The following is a 21459-nucleotide window of genomic DNA, read 5'->3' as shown; positions in this document are numbered from 1 at the left end:
TAATGAGACAGCATGCAAACTCACTAAACAATACTGCCACTTCCCACTGGCAGGTCAGTCGGCTGAGCTTGTGCAGTGCAATGTAAAATGCGCACTCACAGCAGAAAAAGCAGAGAAAACTACAGTCAGATGAGGCCCCTCGTGGCCATGAGTGGATTCAATCAGTCTGAATTAGAGGATGTGAAGGGTTCCAAGGTTTTGTCTTGTTTCAAGAGGAGAGGGGGGAAAAAATTGAAAATTGACCTGGCAGCCTTCATTTAGCGACAATGTGCTAAAGTATTTTAAAGTATGATGGGTATTCATCACAGTGATCTGCACAAGCGGGGGCAATACAGTGGCACAAAGGTTTTCAATTTGAAAAGCATAATACTCATTAGTCTCAACACTCAACATCAGCACCAATCAGAAGTTGCATTAGCTGTGAGAGGGTGCCTGGTCAAAAATTGCCCCCCTTACACGGATAAAATATGCCCAACACATAATGGAAAATGAATTAATCAGGCAAGTTGTGATCTATGATATGGCATTATAGACAAAAACTGCAAATTTTACACAAGTATAAAGGCTGTTGTTAACTCTCTTTACTAAGTTACACTGATGACACATTTAAAGGGCGGAAACAGCTTCCCAAGGACATCACTACTGAGCATAAGAGTATGATGAGGGAGGGCATGATAACACAAATGCTGACTGCACCCTTCTATTTTGTTTCAAAGCTGAAGATAAACAAGTGCAATTAAGAGTTGCAACCAAGAAGAACAGAGCTGTAATCTGAAAACTGGGAGGAATTGCTTAAAGGTCTGAAAAACAATTATTTAGCTGATAAAGGCCCCTTCTGAAAACATGCACAGTGAAGAAACAGTGGAGAGTCTGTTTCCATCAATACTTAAAGCAGACCTTCATGCTTTTCATGTCTTGTTAACACTGTCACAATGCTGCACACTCACATCACAGATCCTCCTGTCAGCATATGCAGAAGTGATACCTGTGAGCCAAAAAACTCGGCTTCACATTGCTCTAAATGCTCTGTGTCACAGTTTTTTTCTACTCTTGGATCTGCATGATGTCAAATAGAGCGGATGTCCTTAAACCTAATTTCTGCGAGGGTTAGCCAATCAGAAGAAAGTTGCTTTAAAGGGAAAGGAGCTAAAATATCTTGTAGATTTTAGTAGAGTCCAAGTATGAGTATATTGCGCTGAAAATGAGCATGAGATCAATTTTAAACTACACTATAAAACAGCTAGGTGCTAGTAGATTTGCGGCGCTGCAATCTTGACGTCTGGATGATCTTATTTAGACCTAAGTGTCGAGCACTAACATTATCAGTTGATGCTAACAAGCTTAGTTAGATAAGGACACCTTGTTATTAACATGTAAACAAAATACTAGAATTTTACTCACCAAAACTGCAGCACAGTTAGAACAATTAACGACACATGAGGCCGAAACATCTGCCAAATAATCCCATTAAAGGGCGCTAAAATACAGCAACACCACAGTTACTTAATTTAGCAGCGGTGACGCCATATAGATACACCTATGCTGACATCCACCTGTTAGTGTTCACGCCCAAAATTTGCATATATTTAAGAATCCATTATTTAAATGTGTGAATTATTTGAAAGAAATCACTTCCATGAAGAGGCAGGTTTATGGCAGTAATATGTGTGTATGTGCTGTAGGTTGGCCAACCAAAGAGGGTCTTTTTTTTTTTTTTAAATCAGCATAATCTGCTTTATTATTGGTACAGGGAGCAATTAAAGAATTTTTGTGACTTCCACACATTTATATATCCTTTCTTTAACAACTAACTTTTGTCTGCTTTCTTTTTTGTTTGCTCATTTTGCTGTAACTTTCAAAAATATCCCCTTCTTTGGTAAACTGTTTCTTTTTAACTGTTTGTATTTTTGAGCACCATATCATGTCTGCATGCTGAATTAAAAAAGAAAGAATACCTAAGTCACCAAAGCAAAAACTCAGTTGCTCTGTTTTATTTTCTTCTCAATGACAAGAATCACACCAAAAATACAAAAAACAATTTTTTCTTTTATTTTCAGTATGAAGTGCTTCAAAACACACACTGGGAACTGTTTTGACAAAAGCTCTTTAAAAAAATGTCTATGATGGAGAAGAAGCAGGGTTTCTCTGCAGGACAGTGTACCTCTGATCACCTGTGAAATATTACAATTCACTTCATGTCACACAATGTGATTAAACACATGAAAAACAGGAAGCCTCCCCCTCGGGCTGCACTACTCACCTCTACTGTATCAACATCAGCTGGGAAACAGAAAGGCCTTTTTCTACTGCAGCCTATCACCAGCTACTATACATTTGTGACACTCTGCAATTAAAACAGTGATTTTTTGCTGCATCAAGAGAGTATCTTCTTGGCTGCCGCAAAAGTCTGTGGTGACGTGGGAGCAGGTACGCTCCGGGCCAGGAGCCTCTCAGTCAGATCAGGCCTGTGATGCTAGCCTCTCAATGATTCTCCTGTAGTCCTCCACAACGACCTGGTAACTCTTCTCCAGCTCCTCGTGTTGCGTCTGAGTGTCCATCTGACTCATGTGGGACACCAGCTCCTCTGGCCGTAGGCACTTCCTCATCTTTGCCAGCTCCCTCTGATTCTTCTGCACAAAATAAATGACCAAAAAAAACCCCACAAACAAACAAACAAAACAAAAAACAACAAATCAGTGGCTGAGGCTGCATGTACAAATTCTTCAGATTTCAACTGATTTCAGATTTAAGATCAAAAGCATTCCCATTTCTTATGTATGTGGTTGATTGGCTCCCTGAAGAAGGCACTTGCGTCTTTTCAGCATAGCAGTTGCAGTTATTGTCTTGGTTTTGATTCTTTAAGACAAACTCTCTGCAGAGGAACAGTTCAGCTTTAAAAGCTGCCGTCTGGCATAGAGAAGAAAGACGGCAGCCAGAAAGTAATCAGTTTAAATTGTTTACTTAGTATCATTTTCTCCTGATTTATGAAGAGACCTTCATTTTTTTTTACCCCTCTGCCACCCAAACAGACTTAAACTTCAATGGATCCGAGTCTTTATTCTAATTACAGTGTTTATATGAAAAACTTTTATTGCTTGAGCTTTTAAACTGATTAAATATCAGAAAAATAGACTCTATTAAAGTCCTTCTTGTATATGCTACTCCTTCTAGTATTTGGAGCAATCTCTTTATTTCATCTTTATTGTGTAACTAACACACACACACACACGTACGCACGCAGGCACACACACATGCACACATCCTTTTATCAATGGCTTTAACAGTTTTGACTGGATAGTTCATTATTAGAAAGATAGAAAATGAGTTACTCTCTAATAAAGGGTTCTTAGTGTACAGTAATCCATCAAACAGCGTCTGAAATCCTCCTTATGACAGAAGAAGACAGCAGACGTTTACAGCAGTTAAATAGCTCAAAAAACGTGAACAATGATGATCATCCATCCATCTATTTTCTGATGCTTATCTGAGTCCGAGTCCCGGGAGCATTCCCAATCTCTATCCTGGGTCTACTCAGGGACCTCCTGCAGGTAAAACATGCCCAAAACACCTCAATAACAAGGCATCTGGGGACATCCCAGTCAGATATCCAAACCACCTCAACTGGCTTATTTCCATAATTATATGAGAAAATATTCTACATAACTCTAAAACAGTTATTCCTGAAGATAGTAGTGGCTATGGACCAAAAAAAAACATACTAAACAAAGTGCAAAACTGATTTTCGGGTGCTGCTACAGCGTCACCTGGTTGATACGCAACCAGTGGAGCAAAGGCAAGAGTCCTTACTGCAGGGGCCTGGGATCCAGTCCATCCCAAACCATTTGCTGCACATTTTTCTGTCTACTCTCTCCGCTGTCCTAACAACGGCGAACGATACTTAAACGTGAATCTTAAAACTAGAAAACAAACACGAGGCATAAACGCTCTGTAGCTCTACAAGTTGAATACTATACAACATGGAGATATACTTCAGCCAACCTATTATCTTCTACATTAATAACCATCCATCCATTTTCTTCCACTTTTCCCAGTGAGATAGGGCGAGAGGCAGGGTACACCCTGGTCAGGTCACAGGGATAACAGACAACCATTCACACCTATGGGCAATTTAGAATCACCAATTAACCTAACCCCACTAACTGCATGTCTTTGGACTGTGGGAGGAAACTGGAGTACCTGGAGAAAACCCACACAAACAGGGGGAGAACATGCAAACTCCACACAGAAATGTCCTGGTCAAGATAGATTCAAACCCACAACCTTCTTGCTGTAAGGGAACAGTGCTAACGACCATGCCGCTTTTATGCCCCAAATTAATAACCAATAATTATCATTATATGACTCGATACCAGAAATATAAGTAAAACTTATCACTGCCCATTTCTGAGCATGAACGGTTAGTGAGATACTGAAAGCGTGGCGGACAGACGGAAAAGTGGCCCCTAAGTGTCTCCCTGCCTCTCGGCAGGTGACACAATAAAAGCATGTTGGAAAAAAAAATGTATTTTATTTCTTTATTTATTGGGCAGAGGCCACACAGTGATTGGGGATCTGTTATCAGTGTACCTGTTAAAGGCTACAGTAACACCATATCGCCACATTGAAAAGTGTTATCACAGATTTTCCCTTATATCGTGGAGCCTAATCGGCTGTGTGAAAAACCTGCACGCACATGCATGCAGACAAAGTCACTGGGGAGTTGGCGGTAAGAGCAGAAACGTATAATCCCCCCTCCATGTTCACAGAGCAGTGGCCTCTGCCATTCAGCTAACGAAATGCAAAATCTCCTCAGGGAAGGAAAATCTGGCTCTGCATCTGGCCACCAGATCCTTCATTGCCACTCTCCCAAGGAATTCCTCCTTCTCACTTCACCACAATTCTTTTCCATGTCAGATTCTGCCTTTCTTTGAGATGTGCGGTTGCCCTGATGACAGCAAAGCCTCTAATGGATAGTATGCAAAATTCTCAGCGAGCAGCTCAGACATAAAATGTCACAAGGCAAACAGGAAGCAGAGTTATTCTGGTGCATATACACAGCATTTCCCACTGACAAGCCCGAGGCGCAGAATTAGGACATTTTCGATACTCTGTTCGCTCAGTCTCTCAAACTCAAAAAACATCAAGAAACCATTTGATAAGAAGCAAATGAAAAGGAGTGAATTCTGAATAGTAGCAGCTTTCTGACAAAGTGCTTTAAACACACTTTCATGAAAATTATTTCCCCTCAAAGAAATGCAAATCCTGACTAATGACATGTGCCTGAATAGAAAAAAGCTCCAGCAGCAGCAAAACCACAGACGCCTGGTGCGCCCTATTGTGGCTGTAACAATGCGGCACTAGTATTCTATCAATTTTCACAGGACTGAAGATCAATTTTTCTGCTGTTTTAAAAGGTAACATAATAAACAGTGACAATACGGGACTGTAAGCCGATCAAGTGTATGCAGTACACGGGCCATTTTTCTTCCTACACTGAATAGCTATAATGTTACGCTAACAAAAGGTGGAAGACTGCACACTGGATTCCTGTTTGACAGCAACAGAGACAAGCTGACATTCCGATTTATTCAAATACATGAAAGAATCACTTTGAATGTCATTTTGCAGGCACTTTTTTGACCCACGCCACACTGGCATGTAAAGTACACCACGGCGAAGCTGTGAAAATTAAAACCTCACCCTGTAGGGTCCAAACAGCCTCTTCTTCACCTCTAAGCGGTACTCTCTCGCTTTTTCTTCATCGCTCATGTCTGTTGCTCTGAGGCGTAGGATTTCATAAACTCGCCTGGCATGTTTCTGTAGACAATCAAAAACAAGATAATTATTTTCATTTAATTACTTTCAAAATAAATCATCACGCCTCAACAGGAGTCAAACACACTTCCCAGCTGAATGGCTACAGGAAGTCCTAAGCAGCACAGGTTGGGCTGTAAACTGGTCCAGAAAGGGTTTTCTTGAGAAAAGCCAGTAGTGTTTCCATTTAGTTCACAGATTCAAAGCTACGATATGACGCAGGATAAAGTGAATATAGAAAACAACAACAAAGCCAGACACTATGGAGAAAAGAGCCTATCGAGCTGGAGTAAAGCATCCAAGTTAGTTTAGAAACACTGTCCTTCAAGCTACTGCAGTTTCATATTCTTATTCTCTACTAGAGTACTGCTGCATGAATCACAGTTAAGAATACTCAGTATATATCTGACACTGGACTGTGGTGCAGCAAGCTGTTTTTAAGCTCCTCTCCCTTCAACACAAATCTATTCTGATTTGCTGCCACTTGCAAACAGAAGGTTTGTGTAGGTGTGTGAGGCTGTTGACATGATATGACCATATTGGGGATACCCCCTCTCTGACATCATACAGAGTATTTTATTGCAGGTCTAGTTTTAGAGACTTTTTTGCAATCATCACAACCCTCAGGTAACACAACAACAAATAAATACTTTTATAATGTTATTTACTGCTTTAAAAACAAGTACCGTATTTTCCGGAGTATAAGTCGCACTTTTTTTCATAGTTTGGCTGGGGGTGCGACCTATACTCCGGAGCGACGTATATGTGACATTTATAACACATGAACCAAAATACTCCAGCCACTTGACATCTCCGTGAACTGCAGCTTTAAGGCAGTCTTGCGTAACCTGTGGGCGCAGTGGATGATGGATGGAGAGCACAGCTTAACGGCAACTGGGAGAATGCGCCACCCAACTTTCCTGGAAGTCATTGGATGGATCAAGAAAACATGGGCTTCAGTGACAAACCATCCTGTTGGGATTAAGAAAGGCTGGAATAATTGGAACTGCAGCTGACGACGAGTCTGACTAACGCGACACAGAAGAGGAAGCGGCGCTTCGTCTACGGAGTGTACGGAATTGTTTAGAAGTGACACCGAGGATGAAGAATTCAATGGATTGATGGTTTGGTTAACTTGTTAGTATGTTCTTTATGCTATGGTTATCTGAATAACTTAATGTTACGTTAACATACCGAACACGTGTTCGTTGTGCGTCATGTAGCTGAATGTGCTACGTTAGCATAACGTAGGCGTAACCGTGTTCGTCCTGTTCTTTAATCCATTATTATTTTAAATTGCCGTTCAAGATGGAATTTCTGCTCTGGGTCTCGGATTCTATCAAACCCCCCCCCCCCCCCCCCAAAAAAGTGCGACTTATAGTCCAGTGCGACCTATATATGTTTTTTTCTTCTTTATTATGCATTTTTGGCTGGTGCGACCTATACTCCGGAGCGACGTATAGTCCGAAAAATACGGTAATAAGCATAACACAGATCGCTGAACCTTGTTTTCTTCACTAATAAAACTGATTTGCAAAGTTATCACAGTTGCACCCTCATACAGCACCTTGTTAATTTTCAGCTTGTCTTGTGCCTCTTTGATCATGTCAGCTGAGAAGCCAAGGTGCAGCTTGTCTGCAGCAAAGGAAGGCAGGCCCTGACAAAGCTTCACCAGCACGTAGTCTCTCAGCTTCACATAGTTCTCAGAGGGGTCTTCAGCTGTGAACAGACACCACAATATGACTCAAATGAGCAGACAGTGTTCACCTCAGGATACACATGGTGTGGTTCAGTCCATGTATGTTAGGGGAGGGGAGGAATGAAAGACATTTAGTGTTTAAAACAACAATATACTTCACAGTTTAAAACTTTTTAAAGTAGAAATATGGCAAACTACTCCTCAATGCCAGATGAACTGTTAGCAGGAACCTTCTGCCTATTCACTGCTAAACTTTAAAGTTCTTTCTTGAAAAGGTTTTCATTCTGAAAAGAAAAAGCTGACATGCCTCTTTAGTATTCACCCTCCGTCTCCATGCAAAGCATCTATTTCGATCCAACTAGTTTCAATAGAGAACATTCTGGTATACAAGCCAGCCCTCCAAATTAACTCACCGTCTGGATCCACCAACTGCAGAGAAAAATCATTTAAACTGTTCGTGGGTGATGCCTGGATCTTAGATTAAATGTTTATCCCACCTTCTTCAACACAGTAATTGCTTTTTAAAGAAAAAAAAAAAAAAAAAAAGCCAGATGCTCACCTGTGATGTCTTGCACTTTGGGCAGGCTGCAATAAAATCTGTGTACTGCCTCCAGAAGCTGAGCTCCGTGACCCTCTCCTTGGAACGGAGGCAGGATCAGCATTTGGCTGTTTAGTTAAAGGTCAGACACAGACGCAAATATAAGACCAAAAGGGAAAACAGGTTTCTTCAGAATTTGTTGTTTTTCTCAGCAGGAACACATTCGTTTTGATTGAAAGCAGAAAATAATACACAGATCCATCAATGCAACAAATCAAATCAAATCAAATGCTTATCTATAAAGTTGTTTTCAGATACAAATCACCCTGGTTTGGTTCTGAAACAAAATCTGGTTGAATAGTTGGCTATATAAGCCAGTAATTTGGGCTCTTTGGGAAGAGGATAAAGAAATGTATAATTTTCCACTCCTTTCTCATACAAAAGAATGGGAAGGCACGTGCTGCCCCGGCAATTACCTTACACGTGGTCGGGTTTTGTCTGGGTATACGTAGTAATTATAAACTGTCATGTAGCCAACAGTTGCGTAGAGAGTCTCCCCATCTTTATTGTACTTTTCAAATCTGCAGATAAAACACAAAGGAAAACAGGTCAATTACAGGCACGCTCCCATGCAGTGTCCATTTTAGCCTCTCTGTTCCCGTGCCCACCCTAACCCCCCGACATCAGCATGTTGGAGCAGCCAGCGCCCCGATTGGTACACCTGCTGCAACCTGAATACATTATGCACTTAATTGGAGTACTGCAACTTAGAGGAAGAGAAGAGGTTGGAGGACGGGCTGAGCTCCTCAAAATCACTTCAGTCCATTTTCCCCATTGTGACCATTAATAGGTGCCAGGGTAAAGAAAACACTGGCAGAGGCTCTTTTTACTGTTAAGACATTGTTCAGCATTTCAAAAGACAACAGTATTCAATTCAGCTCTTGCCCCTGAAAAAATCTGAAAAAGGCCTTCTGGCACAAAGGAAGCTCTTGCCTGATCAACAATTCTCCTACCGGGGGGAAATATAATCAAACTGGCACGGTAATTGGTCACAAGCGCCTCAAAGGGGGGCTTTGTTTTTCAATGACACAATAAAGGCTGTAGGGAAGAGCTCTGTGTGTGCGTGCGTGTGTGCGCGGGGGGTTGATGTCAATTAAGGAGGGCACTCACACAAGAAAGAAGTCCCAACGATCGTCGTCTGCGTCAATGAAACTGGCAGTCTCTATGAACCACATGAGGAAGGTCTGCAAGCGCTCGTGGTACTCTCGGAATCCCGGGCAGGTAATGTCAGCCTGGGGGCAAACGCAGCAAAAATAAAAAGGTTTAAATCTCATTTGCGACAGTGTGATGCAAGACTAACCCAGGAAATTAAACAGACACGTCTACGCTAAAACTGATTTTAAAACCTAAAAGGCTTTGTGGGTTTGCTTTGATGATTTTTTTGTTGTTGTTGTTTTTTGTTTCCACCTTGTGAATCTGGTACGTGAGTTCTCCTGCCTCCTCGCTGTGGACCGTGTATGCGTGAAGCAGTGTGCCGAAGGGCTTGAAATTGGCCTCCTTCTCCAGCAGTGAGATGAAGTCATCGGTGTTGCAGGTGAACCCAGCAGGAACGATTTCCCGAACCTTCCCCTCGACGTCATCGGGCTGAAAACAAACGAGGTGAACCAATTCAGTGATTCGACAATCTCAGCTATCTTTGTACGACTTCATTTCCCTTAAATCTTTGGAAAGGGTGCGCCTTGTTTTTGCTGCTAAACCAGTCCTGTTGTTTATGTAGCTGAATATCCAGAATTTTTAAAAAAGGCAGCACTCACAAAACTTCAGGAAAAAGTTGTCTTCCATAAACATACTAAAGTTTGAGCCTAGTGGCACTCAGAGACATTTAAAATTGACTTTTTTTACTGGGAATTTTTGTCCTTGATTTAAAAAAAAAAAAGGCTGAAAAGAGTGCAAAATATCCTGCAAACTACAACTGAGAGCATACATGTTTAGCGCCAATGAAAAGAAAACCATTAGGCAATTAAAACTGTCAGCTGAGCAGAGACCACAGCAGCACCCTCCCTCCTTCCCTCCCTCCACGATGAAAAGCCCACTTAAATCAGTACATTTACTACTTATGTTAAACCATGAATATGTGATGAAGTTGCCACAATAAAACGCATTTCTGCTTCTCACTGGGAAATAAAATCTTATGAATTGATCTCAACTTAACAAACCTTTGGGCATCCATAATGGAGGCCTCTCCTCTAATCCTGCCAAGTGAACCCAATCAAATGAATTTGCCCCTGCGTTTTCAAAGAGCCTCGGAGACAAAGAGGTCCTACCCTTGGACTTTTTACTCAGTGCAACGTGTGGTTAGTTCAGCTGTAATGTTTGCATTGTATCCATTTCCACAAGGATTGACATGAGAACACTTTGCTAAGCAGCCCTTTCACACCATTTACATGTGTGATGGGCATTATTTCAGCACAGAGACCCTTGCTGCTCAGCATTGAAAACTGGGAAATGAAGAAGGTCTGAGCAAAATGCACTACAAAAGGCTAATACAACATACTGCTAATTCCCCCCCTTTCAGACATCAGCTAATATCTAACTGGAAGTAATGCACCTGCAGCTGAATGCCTCTTAGCCATTGTAATTGTTCGGCCACATTTCTAGGGAACAAGGACCACACTTAAAAGGCCATGGACAAACAAGTCTCTTTGTCCCGGGCACTCTCTTACACACTAGACACTAAATTGCACAGCCTTCCAGAATAGATGCTTTAGTTTGGCATGAATATAACTTATTAATGTTCTTTTAGAACATTTTGTTAATGTCTTTGATTTCTAGCAAGAAGCACAAAGGGAGCACAAACCACCTAATTTGTTGTGTCGGCATTATTCCATCTCTTTAATCCAGTCCTAAGGCCGTGCCACGCTGAACATTTGTAGTAATTTTTCTGTTTACAGTCAAAGCATTACACATTAACATGGATTATGAGGCTAATATAAAACTATTCAGCAATTTCCTCCAGTTACCAGCTCATGTGGAGAAGAAATCTGGACCTAACTTTGCTTTTGATCTGGGGGAAGTCCAGCAGTATGGTGGGTATTTTTTCTTTTTTTGGGCTGATTTAAAGGGGAGAAAGGTGAGTTTCGATCAGAGTCTTGTATCAGCGTGGCAGCTGCATCAACTCCATCTCTGCCTCCCCTCGTTTCTCACCAGCTGCACCGCACCCCGACCATCCACACGCACTCAGAGACAAACACTCTTCAGATGCAGCCTGAACTCTGCTGCTCCCCTCGCACTCTCTGCCTCTACACCAGCTGCACTCAAACCCTTAACAAGGTGAACACTCAGGGGTCAACACCAAGTAGAGGCACACACCACCATCACATTTCACTTCTGAATATCAGTTATTAAAAAAAAGACTCACAAAAAAAAAAAAAAAAAAAAACAGAGGTAATGGCTGTCTTTTACGTTTAAAAACAGTGAATTGGGAGGAGGATTTGCCTAAGATGAACGAAACCATCGCTATATATTATATACAAGGTTATTTATAATTTAACTGCACAGAAATGAGCTGGTAAGTTATAGCGGCGTTTCTACTACCACCAGTTGAAGGCCACATTGTCCAGTAGCGAAGCCCCCCTGCTGCTTCCAGACAAGACAGATGTCCCACAGTTGAATCATTTGACCTCAGTAGGGGCCCTTGCTAATTCTGGTATTCATTTTGCATGTTTGACAGCGTGAGGAAATATTCAAAGCTGCCAGTGGTCTTTTGTGAAGACTCAGAGGAAGAGAGAGCCCAGGACAAGCATTTCACTTTACTGTCCGCTTTTGTCCAAATACTGGCCGTTCATATGTAAATAACTCTGTCTGGCAATTAAGAAAAAGAAAAAAAAAAGGGCAGAAATTTTTACATACTAAGCAGTCCTACTCTCAGACGAAACCTAAAGTCATCAGCGGCCATCATCACATAAAACAAGCACCTCCTTTTTTGATACGTTTACACGTATTCAGCCCGAAAGATCTCAACTGTCAATAACTTGAGCAATAATTCACTCCTAAAAATACATGTACGGTACATCCAACCGGGTCACATTACTCCCCCTGCTGATTCCATTACAGAAAGCTCCAAAAATCAATGCCTCGTGTTGGACCCCCACATATACAACCATTCTCTTCTGAGGGAGGAGTGGGATTAATGCAGAGACACAGGGGACCATGGTGTGATGAGATTTAGTCTAACAAAACAGGAGATCTCTCACTTGAATAATGTCACCCCCAAGAGAGGCTCTGAGGTCCCTCAGTTAAAGCGCCTTAGGTTTATCTGCTCCCCTTAAAGTGTAATCGATCGCACAATTAGGGAGGAAACCGCTCAGGAAAGCTGCCTCGTGTTTGTCTATGAAAATTACAGCCTGATTTGTTAAAAAGTTCAGATTAATAAGGACATCTTTTGTGCTGTACTTTGATATGTTGAGTTGTTTTCGATATGTTTTGACAAATAAAATAAAATCCTGTTCCATTTACCCTTTTCCCGTCACCTGCTGTTAGTTCAAAACACACAAAATTATACGTGGCACAGGGTATCGAAACTAACATTTTCAAAACTACTGTCAAAAAGTACAATAAATGTCTTGTTTCTTCAGATTAAAAAAATATATATATATGCATCACAGTTGCATCAGATCGTTTACAGTTTTCTACCACTTAAAGTGGATCCACAGTGGAGCTGAGTTTACTTGTTTTTGATGCTGATCTGCGGAAAAGAAAATAAAGCTTATACACCCCACTTTTTGCTTAAGCAAGTTAAATTTTAAATGTGTTAAGACCCTTGCTAGAAAGCTTTAAATTAAATTTAACGCCATATTTTTGATGGAAATACACCTCAAAAGTGAAATTCGTGATGAAAATGAACAGTACTAACTTTGGGAAAAAGTTAGCAAAGCTTCAAGTTCAAAAATTTATTTTGGCCATTTCAACAAACGACAGATGGATATGCTGGAAACGTGTATCCTTTTCAGAGATTGAACTGAAGGCATCTTGTCTCACTATCAACACATCATGCAGTTTGCTTTTTAAGTATTTCCCAAACTTGACTTTAAGCACCAAGAGTAATCACTATTATCAAATCACGCATCACCAAACTAAAGGGCAGCCTGGCTAGCACCAGTGGACTTCAAACCAAGTTGGTCCTAAATTTAGCACAGAGGGCTTTTATACCTTTATGATGTTTTTGAGTATGAGCTACAACCATTAAGTTAACCAATACATCTTATTAGCATACTTTTTACTGTTAACTATTATTCTTTTCTATTCCACTGCATGATCTGAGTTTGTAAATATTTTCCCGTGCTTTGGTTTCTTTTCATACAGATAAACTCCAAAAAATCTCCAAGAGAACCAAAACCCATCACTAGAAACCGCGTCAGTGTTCAGTCTGCTTATAGGCCAGATCTGTCGAGGGTGGAAGCAACAAAGGAAGCAGGAGCTATGTTCTGGACTATTGGACAACATGGAGAATTTACTCTGAACAGCAGCTAGTTGCTACAGTTTGTGTACTCCACACTTCTCCGTTACTCCGCGGCATCCCAGAATGCAAAGCATACCTGGGTACAGGAAGGTGTTTAGCTCAAACTTGCAGCATACAACTTTGAGTTGGAAGTTGGGTCGGATCGAGGGCAGATCATAAACAAAGCACTATGGAGTTCATTTTGAACTGAACTGAGACCATCTCCTTCAAAGGGTCCCAATGTGACTGTTCTGGCCCACACCCGGGTGTGATTTCCTCGTTACCATGCTCACATTTGCACAAACAAATCACACAATTTAAATGGAATAAACAGCTTCTTCACTAATATAAATGGGGTAACCCATCAGATCTAATTCAACAGCAACACGGACTGCAGCCTACAAAAGGATCATTAATTTGATTCAACACCATCTAAACAAGTTAAAAAAAAAAAACAAAAACACAATTTCATCACCTCCATACTGGCAGGGTTTAGACTTCCATTAGTTCAGGCAGGTTGCTTTTATAAATGAATTGAATTATGCAGAATATAGCATTCAATATGCTGAACTAAAAGCTCAGATTTGGTCCAGCATACTCGACCGACTCGACTTGGACATTAAAAACAGCTCTGCCTAATTGCTAATAGATGTTGTCATATGTCTGTTTACAGTGGTGTGTATTACATCCGCATGGCTGGACCGGATTCTCAGAATTTGAACGCACTTGTACCAGACAAATGTGTTCTTACACAGACACAGAGTAACATGAGTCTTCTATTGATTATCTGCCACCTGATAAATGAAATTTAAACATTCTGTCTAGTTTTGGTTTAGTCAGCCAACCCCTAAGAAAAAACAGCCTGGTATTTAGCGTGTAGAAACTTGGTAACAACAAAAATTATATAAATACATTTTTTTCGTGACAGGCTTCATGACTCAACAACACTTACAATAAATGACTAAGTGAAAAATCCACCCTCAGGCTAGACAATTCTGGTTTTACATAATAAGCCTTGTTAAAAACACAATGGAGTAGCATTTGGAAAGAAAAACATAACATTTCAACAGGAGGCAAAGTTTTGTCATCATTTCTTGATTTTTGAGTATCATTTTTATGTTTATGTTTATGATAGGGATAAACAGTGAGCAGAACATGGGCATCTACTGTCTATTGTACCCACAATAGTAGAAGAAACAGGTCGACATGTATAACAAGCAGTTATAATTTCTAAAACAACAGAATAAAGAAATGACTTACCTCCACACAGTCAAACGTCTCAGTGACTTTTGAGGAATATTTCACTTTGAAGAGGGTACTGAGGTTTCCGGCAGTGTAAAACAGCTGGATCTGAAGGCCTTTGTAGCCAAAAGCGACCTCACTGCACAGAAAATGACTTGAAATTACTAAAAAGCCAAACAAGATTACAAAATGTTTAAGTCGGGCAGTGATTTGTAAAAAGGCTGCTTTGTGTAATATTCAGAGGAACAATAACAAACATCTGATTATTCCTGTTACATAAAAAATGGTTAAATATATACCTGGAGTATATAATAAATGCTTATCATGGGTCACTTATTTCACTGTGCTGCATTGTTTCGTTCATCGTTATATCACTGGCAGTTTATGACAAAATAGATTCATCATTATGCAACTGTGATTAAGGTTTACTAGCAATTACGCTTGCCGAAATAATTAATGCCCCAATTACAGAGTTCCCTTTGAGCTGATTGCAGCAAGTGCAAAAATAACCAATCCTAGTTTTGACTAATTTGGAAATGCAATTTAGAAACGTTAACGACGTGCTACTGTAAGTCTACACGCCGACACAGGTGTCACTGCCAATAATGCAGTCTTGCTCCGGTTCAGTGCCTCTTTTGTGCATCACATTACAGTAATTTCGCAGCTCTACAATAACATGCAAGACCGATTATCATTTACGTTCACGTATTATGTTCCTTTCTGTGACTCTGACACTGCAAACTTCACTTCATGCTGTCCATCAGGAAGGATCGTGAAAAAGGATCACGTATGTGCAAAGTTTTCTGCTAGCACTCAAGAAAATCAGCTGATTTAAGCCATAATTTAAAGTCAGGCGTACATTTTTTATTATTTTATTATTATTATTTATTATAAAAAAAAGTTTACTAGTATGAGCTGATGCTGTTTCCACCAGTCACCTGTGAAGCAAACTATTTTCTTCTTATAGTCAGTATTTTTACCTTAAAAGCACTTCATCAAACCACTTGTGTGGATAGTTTAAATGTGAAGAAAAGCAATGTTTTCAGCTGTTCTGATCCACCAACAGCACAACTAAATTAAGAAGAAGCTAAAAAAAAAAAGCTGTCTGTATGCAGATAAACTGTTTTATGTGTTTTTTGGCTCCTCCATTATTTGTAAGTCATCACTACAGTGGACAAATCTGCTTAGCACTGACATTTAAACCAGATGCCCTTCCTGTTGCAACCCTCCCAGTCCTGAACTAGGGAGCTTTTGCATTTTAAGTAAATGTAACTGCAACACTATGAAGCCACTATCCAAATAAGCAATTGGCTCTATAAACTGCAGATTGTTTGTAAGCTTACAGCAGCCATCCTGTCCATTTCTGCACCACACAGGGACAAGTCTAAAGAGGGCATAAGATTTAGGATTACAGCGTTTTTAAAGCTTTAGTCATTTTTTTCTGATATAGAGTCATATAATTTACAAATCTACCAATAAAGAATGCTGCATTCTTAGAGATTAAGTTAGCAGTATTGAAAATATTTAAAATGGCTCTTTTGTGGGCCAGTAAAAATCTACTTGCCTGGGGGGACTGTGTGTGTGTGTGTGTGCGTGTGTGTGTGAGGGGTGGGGTGGGGGTATGTTAAACATTAAAGTTAAAATAAAATAGACTTTAGTGCTGATTGAATTTCAACCAAATTATATTTACTGCAAATATTCTTTCCTAAATTGGATGAAAAACATTGTGGAGCCTCATTATCATGATGACCAACTTACACTTCACAAACTCTGATGGGGAAAAAAAACCTGGACAGCGTCTCATAGTGCAGAGCTCAGGAACCTTTACTTTTTAAACTTAAATGTGGGACCAAAACACAAAGAATCTGTATGGAGTTGCAAGACATATTTGAGCCTTGTAATGAAGATGACACAGTTTACTATAAATTAACCTAATAATTTTATTTAAACTTCTGGGATACTGATCTGGTTAGTTATGTAGCAGAGGGGGTTGTTAATCAATTTCACCTGCTTTGGTGTTAATGAAATTAACAACAGGTTCACTAGAGGGGCAACAGTGGGACAATCCCCAAAACAGGAATGGTTTTACAGGTGCAGGCCAGTGACTTTTTTTCCCTCTTCATCTTTTCTGACTGTTTCTTCACTAGTGTTGTAGAAGGTCCTTAGCTCATCAGCAGGACACGAAACTGCTCTTTTATGCAAGAAGGAACAGGATAAGCACTGCCAGAGCCCTACAAAATGACCTCCAGGAGGCCACTGGTATGAATGTCTGACCAAACAATCAGAAAGAGTCTCCAAGGTTGACTGAGGGCCCAAAATTCTCTAGTCGGCCCTCTGCTCACTGCCCAGCACCACAGAGTCCGACTGACATGTGCCATAGAGTACCAGAATTGGCAGGTCCACCAGGAGATCCCCCAGGACACCATCCGTTGTCTCATTAGGCGCATGCCCCAGTGTTGTTAAGTATGCATAGAAGTACATGGAGGCCATACAAACTACTGACTACCATTCTGAGTTGCTGCAATGAAATTTCGGAAAAATTGACTACCCTGCCACATCGTTTTTTCATGTTGATTTTTGGGGTGTCTTTGAATTCAGCCCTCTGTGGGTTGATCATTTTCATTTCCATCTCTATCAAACGATGTGGCATTCTTTTGTTCCTAACATATTACCCATTCACGTTAAAAAAAAAAAAAGTTTAAATAAACTGGGATATAGTTTAAGTAGATGTGTTCTAGCTGCAGTCTGCAGTGCTTTGAACAAATCCATTCTAGGGAAGCACAATATATCACTGGCCAGTATACACTGCTCAAAACATTATGGGAACACTTGATTATCACACTTGAGGGAGATTAATCTGTCCAGTTAGGAAGCATAAATGATTATGAGTATATTTCAGCTGAATCTGTGCAAACAGAAGGGACTGGCGAGGCAACAACAAGACAACCCTCAAAAAGGGGAATGGTTTTACAAGTAATAGCCACCGACCATTGCTCTCTCCAATTTCACTCTCATTTTGCTTTTTGCTAGTGTCCTTGTCACTACTGGTAGCAGTGCCACTGACATCTGAGTCTCTTAACAGATGAGAGTAGGTTCACACTGAGTATATGTAACAGACATGAAACGAAGGATTTGCAACTAAATATTAAGTCTTATTCACTTTAATCTATTTTAGGTTTTTCTACAGTCATCCCTCACTACAGTCAAACTGCTTAAAGTACTGAGTCCTGTATTTGTATTTAACTAAAATGTAACCTGAAATAATACCTGAGTGATAACAGGGCCTGAGAGCTATCAACTAGATCTGAATAGACTTAGTGACTACCATTAAGCTTGCAGCTCCAAATGTGACTAAATAAATATTTGTATGCACGTATAGTTTGTTTTTATGCACAAAGAAAACTGCAGTATTTTTTTAACATGATAAGATTATGTCTGTATCATTATAAACACTCACTCGTCTCCAAAGACTTGGTGGCTGTACTCGGGGTGGAATGTGGTGCCATCGTCATCAACATCCTCTGGAAAGCGAACTGGGTGTAAAAAAAGATTGTGTTCAATTGAAGTAAGAAATTAAAAGAAGTAAAGAAATTAAAAGAAAGTAGCAGTTGGAATTGTATACAAACGTATATTCATTAACATAACATACAACATAAAGAAAAAACAAAACCTACCCAGCTTCAAGGATATAGCTTCATTGGTGTCACATTTGTACTCAGCCAGTTTCTTTTCCATGGTGTTTACATCTGGGGCAACACAAGGGAAACAAATTACATTTAAAATTGTTTCATTTAATCGTGAGAACAGAGCCTACATTTATTTTGACAATCAAATGAATATTCAATGCTTTTCTTGCTCAAATGTTAGTGAACCAAATATTTTTGAGCCCTGACCCCTTGATGAAACAAAACAACACACATACCAAATACCAAACCCAAGGTGACTTGGGTTTGGTATTTTTATAAGCAGAGAGGTTAATAAATAATGACTATAACAGTCAGCTACTGCCCAGCTGGACTTCAGTTGATTGGTTTCTTGCTCCTCTGTTTAGTTTCTATCACACATCAAAACATAAAATTGGTTGACACTGTGACTCAAGCCTCAGCAGCACAGGCTTTAACAGAGAATGATGATAAACTATAGTTACTTTTTGCCAGAGGAACATGAAAGAGAAAGCAAAATTTTCAACACAAATCTGCGTTCATGTTTACACACAATACGCCCCTGTTAAGATGTAAGATGAAGGAACTTTGAGCATGACATATCTTCTGCTTCTTTTTCTTTTGGTTGCTCACTTTATTAGTCACCACAGCGGATCATCTGCCTACATCTCACCCTATCCTTAGCATCCTCCTCTGTCACACCCAACCTCTGCATGTCCTCCTTTAATTCAATTCAATTTGATTTATATAGCACCAAATTACACCAGTCACCTCAAGGCTCTTCATACTGTAAAGTAAAGACCAGCAATCAGATGCATACCTCCATCTCGTCAGGCTCTCTTCCACCTGCTCCCTACTCTCACTACAGATCACAGTGTTGTCTGTGAACATCATGGGCCACGAAGACTCCTGCCTGACCTCATTGGTCAGCCTGTCCATCACCATAGCAAACAAGGGGCTCAGAGCTGATTCCTGATGTAATCACACCCTCACCTTGGACCCACCTGTGACTCCTACTGCACACCTCACTACTGTCCTCATACATGTCCTGCACCACCCTGACACACTTCTCTGCCTGCCCCTGACTCCCTCATGGAGTACCACAGTTCCTTTCTTGGCACTCACTATACGCTTTCTCTAGATACTAACAGATTCTACTTTTGAGTGTGACATATAGAACTTTTTAAATTTATGTTCAGGTGGTTTTGTAGGTTTTTATCCACACAAGAAAGTGACAGATTTTACCTCCTCACTTGTTACCCTCATCACTTTCAATCAGGGCAACTGATGCGTAATAAATGTAGTAGATTTAAATTTGACTGATTTTTTTTTTTTTTTTTTTTCAGTTGCAAATATAATATTTAGTTGACAGAAAATCCCAAGGCAGAACCCTTGCTCCAGTTTGTGCCTGGTGCTGTCAACAACCTCACCTATTACCAGAAGCTGGAGCAAATATCAGCAGCTCTTATCAACCCCGTCTGAAGCCAAACTTAAACCTAACCGAAGAGCAGCTGTGACATCCATGAATACACAGAGGAAGGGGTAAAAAGTACCCCCCAATACCGTGATGTAAGACTTTCAGTCCAAAGCTCTGACAGTTTGAGCTGCTAGTATGGTCCTATAAAAAAAGCATGTCACTCTCTTAGCTGAAACTGTGTCAAACCGTTACATAAAGGAACGTAAACTGACTATAAACAGCTGGCCAGCTCCGCTAGGTCACATAAATCAGTTTGAACTAACATTATATCCGCATCACTCTTCTATTTCAAGCGTATATTCAACCTAAAATCAAAGCGTTACACCACCACACCAACATACAAACGTTATCAGCTTGATAACATGGTGCTAACGTTAGCACAGGCCAGCTGATGCCTCTGAAACCTAACGTTATGTTTTCAAGACATCGCGAGCTCGTTTTCAGCTCCAGCAGCACTAAAGTCCATCTGTCAGCGAATACCACTTAAACAAAGACAGGGGAATCCAATCTTAAAACACTTAGCGCCCTTACCCGCCATTTCTGCACACTGTGTTGTGCGTAGCAGTGTTGTCCCAAAAGACCCGCGGAATCAGTAGGACTTCCGGGTCCGCGTGTTTCCGTGACAACAGGATGTGATTTTTTTTTTTTTTTTTACAGCCGCAGTAGATGTCAATAAAATAATAGAATCTAAAAACATTTAAAATTCTCCGCTTTGAAAATATCAACCCTGTAAAGTAAATTAGAACAGCCTATTTGAAATAGATTCAAACTAAAAGCTACATTAAAGAGAAATTGCATTACACGCAAAATAAACAACTTAAACACTCAAATGAGTTACATTTCGGCTGTAACTATCTTTTAATAGTTTTATAAAGGTGACCTTTTTTTCTCTTAACTGAACAATTTGCTTTTTTTTTTTTTTTTTTTTTTTTTTTTTTAGTTAATAAACAGCACCATCATTTCTTATGGTTCTTTTCTCATAAGCACATAGTTAATTCCTCATCAGCAAGTGTTTCCACCCCTATAAAAGCAGAAGCTACGGCAGTTTGTTGGTCTGGAGTATTCAGGTGAGTATTCAGTGCCACAGTCTTCCCAGGAGTGGGCCTCCCATCAAATTCACCCCAGAAAATTGAAAATTGTTTAGATTAAGCTTAAAACTTACTCTTTTGATCAAGCTTATAGTTAGGGCTGGATCAGGTGACCCTGACCAATCCCTTTGTTATGCTCCTGTAGACCTAGGCTGCTCCCTAGGGGTTCCCATAATGCACTGGGTATTTCCTTTCATTCACCTCTTTTTACTCAGTTTATACACCACTCCACATTTGATCATTAGTTATTATTCATCTCTGGCTCTCTTCCACAGCATGTTTTTTTGTCCTGTCTCTCCCTACTCGGCCCCAACCAGTCACAGCAGATGGCTGCCCCTCCCTGAGCCTAGTTCTGCTGGAGGTTTCTTCCTGTTAAAAGGGCGTTTTTCCTTGCCACTGTCACCAAGCGCTTGCTCATAAGGGGTCATTTTGAGTGTTGGGT

General features: G+C 40.3%; 1 protein-coding gene across 3 annotated transcripts; it reads right to left on the bottom strand.

The window, feature by feature from the left end:
- Positions 1–2026: 2026 nt before the first annotated feature.
- On the bottom strand, positions 2027–20555 carry hat1 (histone acetyltransferase 1). 3 transcript variants are annotated; one of them, XR_004021689.1, is made up of 12 exons: positions 20461–20555; positions 18465–18536; positions 18248–18323; positions 14809–14929; positions 9519–9695; positions 9222–9343; positions 8528–8632; positions 8073–8179; positions 7382–7533; positions 5701–5817; positions 2261–2630; positions 2027–2171 (listed from the first exon to the last, which is right to left on the bottom strand). XR_004021689.1 is itself a non-coding variant. In XM_030758039.1 (11 exons), exons 1-11 carry the CDS (start codon positions 20465–20467, stop codon positions 2460–2462), a joined length of 1227 nt encoding a protein of 408 aa, XP_030613899.1. In that variant the 5' UTR covers positions 20468–20555; the 3' UTR covers positions 2027–2459. The 3 variants fall into 3 exon arrangements, 2 of the variants coding, with proteins under 2 accessions (XP_030613899.1, XP_030613900.1); XM_030758039.1 differs by having other exon boundaries at positions 2027–2630; XM_030758040.1 differs by having other exon boundaries at positions 2027–2627.
- Between the last annotated feature and the right edge of the window lie 904 nt (positions 20556–21459).

Source organism: Archocentrus centrarchus, chromosome 21, assembly GCF_007364275.1.
Source record: "Archocentrus centrarchus isolate MPI-CPG fArcCen1 chromosome 21, fArcCen1, whole genome shotgun sequence".
NCBI lineage: Eukaryota > Metazoa > Chordata > Actinopteri > Cichliformes > Cichlidae > Archocentrus > Archocentrus centrarchus.
Note: the sequence above shows the minus strand (reverse complement) of the source record. Positions and strands in the feature narration are given on the sequence as shown.